Source organism: Rutilus rutilus (genome assembly GCF_951802725.1).
Source record: "Rutilus rutilus genome assembly, chromosome: 21".
Taxonomy (NCBI): Eukaryota; Metazoa; Chordata; class Actinopteri; order Cypriniformes; family Leuciscidae; genus Rutilus; species Rutilus rutilus.
Genome location: NC_140226.1, coordinates 390,771 through 400,000, shown reverse-complemented (window position 1 = coordinate 400,000; position 9,230 = coordinate 390,771). Strand labels below are relative to the sequence as shown.

General features: G+C 41.0%; 1 protein-coding gene across 2 annotated transcripts in view; it reads left to right on the top strand.

The window, feature by feature from the left end:
• ddx24 (DEAD (Asp-Glu-Ala-Asp) box helicase 24) overlaps positions 1-5,278 on the top strand; it is a 30,318-nt gene extending 25,040 nt beyond the window's left edge. For both annotated transcript variants that reach the window (XM_084393013.1, XM_084393012.1), the window contains 2 exons: positions 4,245-4,374; positions 4,452-5,278. In XM_084393013.1, coding sequence (XP_084249139.1) covers positions 4,245-4,374; positions 4,452-4,678 — 357 coding nt within the window. In that variant the 3' untranslated portion in view covers positions 4,679-5,278. The remainder of the gene's footprint in view (positions 1-4,244; positions 4,375-4,451) is intronic.
• The last annotated feature ends 3,952 nt before the right edge of the window (positions 5,279-9,230 follow it).

The window sequence follows — 9,230 nt, the reverse complement described above, 5'->3', positions numbered from 1 at the left end:
CCAGGGATGCAAACAACGCGCTTTTCGGCGCCTCCCGCTTTTTTCACGTCAGTTTGGGTGACTTGGGTCTGAGAGGGTCTGATCATAATTTCACAAAGTCATCTGAAGCCATTCCATAGCTTAATGTGAGGGACAGAAGTTTATTTACATCATTAAATTACAGTTTACGGAAACGGGTTTTCCCTCCTCTGCGGCTGTCAATCATTCTCCATTCAGGATTCAAACAGCGCGCGCCTCGTCTGGTTACTGCAGGATACACGGTAAAACTCTCCAATATGATATATTTCACATTATAATGTGACCTTTTAAATGTGCACTTGTGCAGCGCTGCACACTGTGACTCCATGTTGCTTTGAGCACATCATTCTGCGCCCGCGATGCGCATACGCGCTAGAGTGTGCGCTCTGTTTTGAAGCGTTTCATATTATCATGGTTTTGCGCACTGAAAGATTATTAAAAGCCTATATTTTTTATACCTAGCCTGCACAGTACATTTAAAATGAGCATAATTTAATTGTATATTATTTCTGTGTAGTGTAGGCTATATAAATATATACAGTAACTTCTGAATTCTTGACATAAATATAAAATTGTGAAATGTATGATTGCCTGATTGAACTTTATAAGAGTACTAATAGTAATTTGTTTTTATTAACATGTTTAGATTTTATAAAATTACTGTGCAGATTTTTTCACGCATGACATTCTGCTGCTGATTTATACACTCACGTAGTTTAATAAAAATACATAATACATTTATGTAATATTTAAAGGTGTTAACTGTAATCTTACACTGCAAAATGATCACTTACAAAGGATTAAATTCATCACAATTATGTAAGTATCTGGATATTTGCCGCGGGGCGAGGGCTTCGATAACCGCTCTCTTTTGACCATACGTGTTTGCATCCCTGCCAACAGCACATGACACCCATGAAAGTGATTCCGAAACTTTTAAAGAGACTGTAGAGATCGATTACAGCAGTCAGATGAGGGAAATAAAGTCGTCATGAAAGGGAAGTTGTTTTAGTCTTTTCTCCTCTATTGTGTCGTATATCAAGTGAAACGCTTCAGGAACAAGAACAAATGTGGGCGGGGCTTGATTGTGTCTGTGGGGAATTGATTGGATGGTTGTGGTTTGCTATTGGCTGATCTCATGTGAGTGACAGGTTATTATAGCCCCGCCCACATCATCAGAGAAGAGATGCTGCAAGAGGAACTTATTCTGATTAAGATTATTAACACACTGGCTACGTTTACATGCGTTAATAAATAATCCGTTCGTAATGGCAGCTCAATCGGACTTAAAAGCCTTCATGTAAAACATTGTAATCGATCCGATTGAGCTCGACCCCAATGAGATTACGATCGGATTGAAAGGAGTGGTTTATTCCTTTTCTAATCCGATCCAGAGAACATGTGAACACTTGATCGGATTGAAAACCAAAACTGAAAGGACTGCGCATGTGCGATGACGTAGAAATAGTGTAATGACATAGAAATAGCGCAATGATGTACAAATAGCGCAATGACGTGGAAATAGCGTAATGACGAGGAAATAGTGTAATGACATAGAAATAGTGTAATGACATAGAAATAGCGCAATGATGTACAAATAGCGCAATGATGTACAAATAGCGCAATGACGTGGAAATAGCGTAATGACGAGGAAATAGTGTAATGACATAGAAATAGCGTAATGACGTAGAAATAGTGTAATGACATAGAAATAGCGCAATGATGTACAAATAGCGTAATGACGAGGAAATAGCGCAATGACGTGGAAATAGCGCAATGACGAGGAAATAGCGCAATGACGTGGAAATAGCGTAATGACGTGGAAATAGCGCAATGACGTGGAAATAGCGTAATGACGAGGAAATGGCGCAATGACGAGGAAATGGCGCAATGACGAGGAAATAGCGCAATGACGTGGAAATGGCGCAATGATGAGGAAATGGCGCAATGACGTGGAAATAGCGCAATGACGTGGAAATAGCGTAATGACGTAGAAATAGCGTAATGACGTGGAAATAGCGCAATGACGTGGAAATAGCGCAATGACGTGGAAATAGCGCAATGACGAGGAAATAGCGCAATGACGTGGAAATAGCGCAATGACGTGGAAATAGCGCAATGACGTGGAAGTGGAAATAGCGTAATGACGTGGAAATAGCGTAATGACGTGGAAGTGGAAATAGCGCAATGACATGGAAATAGCGTAATGACGTGGAAATAGCGCAATGACGTGGAAATAGCGTAATGACGTGGAAATAGCGCAATGACGTGGAAGTGGAAATAGCGTAATGACGTGGAAATAGCGTAATGACGTGGAAATAGCGCAATGACGTGGAAGTGGAAATAGCGTAATGACGTGGAAGTGGAAATAGCGCAATGACGTGGAAATAGCGTAATGACGAGGAAATAGCGCAATGACGTGGAAATAGCGTAATGACGTGGAAATAGCGCAATGACGTGGAAATAGCGCAATGACGTGGAAGTGGAAATAGCGTAATGACGTGGAAATAGCGCAATGACGTGGAAGTGGAAATAGCGTAATGACGTGGAAATAGCGTAATGACGTGGAAGTGGAAATAGCGCAATGACGTGGAAATAGCGTAATGACGAGGAAATAGCGTAATGACGAGGAAATAGCGCAATGACGTGGAAATAGCGCAATGACGTGGAAATAGCGCAATGACGTGGAAGTGGAAATAGCGTAATGACGTGGAAATAGCGCAATGACGTGGAAGTGGAAATAGTGCAATGACGTGGAAATAGCGTAATGACGTAGAAATAGCGCAATGACGTGGAAATAGCGTAATGACGAGGAAATAGCGCAATGACGTGGAAGTGGAAATAGCGTAATGACGTGGAAATAGCGCAATGACGTGGAAGTGGAAATAGCGTAATGACGTGGAAATAGCGTAATGACGTGGAAATAGCGCAATGACGTGGAAGTGGAAATAGCGTAATGACGTGGAAATAGCGTAATGACGTGGAAGTGGAAATAGCGCAATGACGTGGAAATAGCGTAATGACGAGGAAATAGCGCAATGACGTGGAAATAGCGTAATGACGTGGAAATAGCGCAATGACGTGGAAATAGCGCAATGACGTGGAAGTGGAAATAGCGCAATGACGTGGAAATAGCGCAATGACGTGGAAGTGGAAATAGCGTAATGACGTGGAAATAGCGCAATGACGTGGAAGTGGAAATAGCGTAATGACGTGGAAATAGCGTAATGACGTGGAAGTGGAAATAGCGCAATGACGTGGAAATAGCGTAATGACGAGGAAATAGCGCAATGACGTGGAAATAGCGCAATGACGTGGAAATAGCGCAATGACGTGGAAGTGGAAATAGCGTAATGACGTGGAAATAGCGCAATGACGTGGAAGTGGAAATAGTGCAATGACGTGGAAATAGCGTAATGACGTAGAAATAGCGCAATGACGTGGAAATAGCGTAATGACGAGGAAATAGCGCAATGACGTGGAAGTGGAAATAGCGTAATGACGTGGAAATAGCGTAATGACGTAGAAAAATGGATAAATATTAAGTCTGCTGTTTAAAACAAAGAACCAGTGTATGAGAATAGTTATTATGTGCAAACATCGGGAAACTCTGTATATTCGTCCAGTGTGCGCATGTCTAAAAAATCTATTCCGATTTAAGCTTGTGATATAAACGCACACATCAATCCGATCACATGTTTAGCGTACATGTAAACACTACGTTCAGATTCATCAATCGGAATGAATTCAGTCGGACTGAAACTAAACTTGAGCATGTAAACATAGCCATAGATGTGCACCCATAAATAATTTTGAATAAACACTGCAATATTCCATAAAAAATATGAATTATTAATTTGAATTTCTTGGTGACTAAATTGTAGATCTGAATGTCAATGGACCCGTTTCACAATAGTTAACAATGGCAATCTAGTATTTTACATTTCCATTCGTAAGGTCACCATGAAATCAAAATCAACTATATCTGATGAAGAGGGCGGGGCAACCTGTCACTCACATGAGACCCACCAATAGCAAACCACAACCATCCAATCAATTCCCCACGGACACAATCAAGCCCCGCCCACATTTGTTGTTGTTCCAGAAGCGTTTCACTCGATATACGGCACTATAGGGAAGAAAAGCAATCAGATTGATGTTGACCTGCAGTTGGTCCACTAGCGTTGTGTTGTAGTGCAGCTTGACGAGCCGGTTTCCCTCGACAGGAACGTGTGACTCTGGCCCGGAGGATCGAGAAGATTGAGTTCTTCCACAGCCGTGAGACGCAGCACAACTCCTGGGTCCGGCAGGCGGCCGAGGCCATGGACATCGACGTGGACGACGACCTGCTGATGGGTACGAGCTTCTGAAGTGGCATGAGCAGTGTTTACAGTGTGACCTTTCACCCCTGACCTGTGGCCTGTGTGTTTCAGGAGGCGGTAAAGATGAGGATGATGACCGCGAGCAGCAGAGGCTGATGAAGAGCCTGAAGAACCAGCTCAAGCAGCTGATCTCCCAGCCGGTCTTCAGACACCAGATGAAGACCAGGTACCCGACGCAGATGGGCAAACTAACCCTGCCTCAGCTGCCCGTCGCCACAGCAGACACTGCGCTCGCCAGCGTGAGCCGCGACAGAGCGACCGCCACACTGCAGCGCTGACTGGGTTAAACAGAGGATGGTGTTTACATGTGTGAAGGACAGCGGAAATGCACTGTTACCAAAGGGCGGGACTTATCATCTTAATTCTGTCAGAAAGCAGGGGGACGTCTGGGACTGAAGAACATGATCCAGCAGAGAGACGTGTAAAGCATCTAGTGTTGTATGTCTAGTGGTGTCTACTTCATGGACTGATCCTGATCTGTTCGTCTGTAAATTACTGCCTTTAGAAATGTATTGTGAACACAGACCTGATGTTTATATATGAGAAATAATGAACTAGAGATCTTGTAGACTTAGTTTTTAAAAAAGTAAGTGTTCATTCATTTCCTTTAATTTTTTTCTCTGTTAATTTTAAATCTGTCATATTTTCTCCATTTGGGCGTTTCACCCAAACATTCTCATATCTTTTACTCTCGTCGTTTCAAACCCATGTGACAGACGGTTAAAGGCTGGAGAAGCTCATAAACGCACCTCAGTATATTTAGTCAACCTCAAATGATGCAGTGATTCAGCTGAACCGTCACACTGTCTACTGAGATGATCACAATGAAATACTGATGAGCCAGTTGTTTGTTGCATAATAAAAACATGTGAACGGGATTGTTTGATCATCTCTTTAATGCACGTTTGAGTTTAATGCGCAGCGTCTCTAACAGTCTCTTATTCATTTAGCGTTCATAAACAGCAGGAACAATCAGAAACATGAACTGTTTCACACTGACTGTCGAGAATGGAAGCTTGTTTCCGCCTTATTTTAAACAATTTAAAATATAATTAATAATAATAATAATAACCTTTATTTTCTATAGCGCCTTTAAATGTACATCTCAAAGCGCTGTACAGAAACAATTAAAACAACAAAGATACAGCACACAAAGATACATAACACACTGTAAAATAAACATAAAAGACAATAAATCAATTAAAAGCAAACCCAAAAAAATGAGTTTTAAGCTGTGATTTGAAAATACCAAAAGATTTAGTCCACCCTAACCCTAATGGGAAGCCAGTGCAAAGACTCCAAAATGGGAGTAATATGGTCTCGTATATTAGTTCTAGTAAGGATTCTGGCAGCCGAATTTTGTAAAACCTGCATTCTGTTTAAGGTAGCTTTAGGTAGCTACAGTAATCAATACGGGAAAACACAAAAGTGTTTATCAGTCTCTCAGCAACAGTAAATGACAACATTGGACGCAATCTGGCAATATTTCTAAGATGGAAGAATGAAATTTTAACAGTATTCAGAACATGTTGCTCAAACGTTAGATTGGCATCAAAAATTACTCCTAGATTCCTCAATTTTGTTTGAAAATCTACAATTGAGCCATCAAGAGTTAGAGCGACCGGCTCTGCTTTGCGTAGTTGGTAGGGTGAACCAACAAGCATAATCTCAGTCTTTTCACTGTTAAGACAAAGAAAATTATCTGTCATCCATTCCTTCATCTTAGAAATACACTCAGAAAGAAAATTAACAGGCACAATTTCATTAGGTCTAAAATGAATATAGATCTGGGTATCATCTGCATAGAAGTGAAATTTTAGACCAAGTGATCTCAAAAGCTGGCCAAGAGGATAAAAATAAATATTAAAAAGAAGTGGGCCCAAAATTGACCCCTGGGGGATGCCAGACTGCACAACATTAACCTCAGATCTTAATCCACCCATGGCAACAAACTGCTTCCGATCAAAAAGGTAGGACTTAAAACAATTAAGAACAGTATTTGAAACCCCAAAAATAGTTTCAAGACGAGTAATTAAAATTGAGTGATCAACAGTGTCAAAAGTGGCACTGACATCAAGTAGGATCAAAACTGAAAGACAGCCAGAATCTGAGGCGATTAACAGGTCATTGGTGACCCTAACCAGAGCTGTTTCTGTACTCTGTAATTTACGAAAGCCTGATTGCAGAGGTTCAAAGAGATTGTTCTCAGTTAAATGAGAAATCAACTAAGAGAAACCACTCGTTCCAAAAGTTTAGCAAAAAAAGGGAGATTAGATGTGGGACGGAAATTAGTGAAGTTCTCATAGTCAATATTTGACTTTTTAGGCACCGGGGTAATAATTGCGAGTTTATATCTTGCAATTCTAACTTCTTTTCTCAGAATTATGAGATAAGTCGCAATATAAACTCGTAATTTTGGGGGAAAAAGTCAGAAGTGAGATGAAAATGTCAATGTGGAGACAGTGGCGGAAACAAGCTTCCATAGTCGAGCAATGTCATGTGTATCAAAACAGTGCGATTACACAATGGTCTTTGGTGGGGTCAATAATTTTTTGCGGTGCACATACATGCAGTATACAGTGAGTATACAGTGAGGAAAATAAGTATTTGAACACCCTGCTATTTTGCAAGTTCTCCCAGTTAGAAATCATGGAGGGGTCTGAAATTGTCATCGTAGGTGCATGTCCACTGTGAGAGACATAATCTAAAAAAAAAAATCCAGAAATCACAATGTATGATTTTTTAACTATTTATTTGTATGATACAGCTGCAAATAAGTATTTGAACACCTGAGAAAATCAATGTTAATATTTGGTAGAGTAGCCTTTGTTTGCAATTACAGAGGTCAAACGTTTCCTGTAGTTTTTCACCAGGTTTGCACACACTGCAGGAGGGATTTTGGCCCACTCTTCCACACAGATCTTCTCTAGATCAGTCAGGTTTCTGGGCTGTCGCTGAGAAACACGGAGTTTGAGCTCCCTCCAAAGATTCTCTATTGGGTTTAGGTCTGGAGACTGACTAGGCCACGCCAGAACCTTGATATGCTTCTTACAGAGCCACTCCTTGGTTATCCTGGCTGTGTGCTTCGGGTCATTGTCATGTTGGAAGACCCAGCCTCGACCCATCTTCAATGCTCTAACTGAGGGAAGGAGGTTGTTCCCCAAAATCTCGCAATACATGGCCCCGGTCATCCTCTCCTTAATACAGTGCAGTCGCCCTGTCCCATGTGCAGAAAAACACCCCCAAAGCATGATGCTACCACCCCCATGCTTCACAGTAGGGATGGTGTTCTTGGGATGGTACTCATCATTCTTCTTCCTCCAAACACGTTTAGTGGAATTATGACCAAAAAGTTCTATTTTGGTCTCATCTGACCACATGACTTTCTCCCATGACTCCTCTGGATCATCCAAATGGTCATTGGCAAACTTAAGACGGGCCTTGACATGTGCTGGTTTAAGCAGGGGAACCTTCCGTGCCATGCATGATTTCAAACCATGACGTCTTAGGGTATTACCAACAGTAACCTTGGAAACGGTGGTCCCAGCTCTTTTCAGGTCATTGACCAGCTCCTCCCGTGTAGTTCTGGGCTGATTTCTCACCTTTCTTAGGATCATTGAGACCCCACGAGGTGAGATCTTGCATGGAGCCCCAGTCCGAGGGAGATTGACAGTCATGTTTAGCTTCTTCCATTTTCTAATGATTGCTCCAACAGTGGACCTTTTTTCACCAAGCTGCTTGGCAATTTCCCTGTAGCCCTTTCCAGCCTTGTGGAGGTATACAATTTTGTCTCTAGTGTCTTTGGACAGCTCTTTGGTCTTGGCCATGTTAGTAGTTGGATTCTTACTGATTGTATGGGGTGGACAGGTGTCTTTATGCAGCTAACGACCTCAAACAGGTGCATCTAATTTAGGATAATAAATGGAGTGGAGGTGGACATTTTAAAGGCAGACTAACAGGTCTTTGAGGGTCAGAATTCTAGCTGATAGACAGGTGTTCAAATACTTATTTGCAGCTGTATCATACAAATAAATAGTTAAAAAATCATATATTGTGATTTCTGGATTTTTTTTTTTAGATTATGTCTCTCACAGTGGACATGCACCTACGATGACAATTTCAGACCCCGCCATGATTTCCAAGTGGGAGAACTTGCAAAATAGCAGGGTGTTCAAATACTTATTTTCCTCACTGTATGTAGGCCTTTACATATTCACACATTTTATTTTAAACCTTTTAGGGGACATTTTTCAGAATTACCTTATTAAAATCTACTTGAATCTGCATATCTGTGTTGTTCAAATACCTACATTTACCAATTACTTCAATCAACCACAATTCTACAGACTGTGACCCATGAAATCTTTTTCAAGCATCAACTAAAGACATTTTTTACACTGCAAAGGTGGAACAGAAACTGCACATGACATGGCATTTATGTTTATTTAAGAGTCAAAAATACAAAGGTGTGCACATCCCAAACCCCCTAACTGGGCTCAGGTGCAGGACAACAACAAATCAAAAATAGAAAAAATAAAAAAAACTTTCCTATTTATGATTATTTACACAGGCCTTCTGTTTAATCCTGCTTATGTTATTACATTGCATAAGGGAAATAGTTTATAAACATGATGTTTATAGGGGTGAGGCTGCAATATTATGACTAAATAATTATGGTTGATTAATGATTAATAGCCTTCATTAGGGAGATCATGCCTTCATTAGGGGATATCAAGCCTTCATTAGGGGGATCAAGCATTCATGAAAGTGAAAGTGACACGTGACGGCCAAGTATGGTAACCCATACTTGGAATTTGACCTCTGCATTTA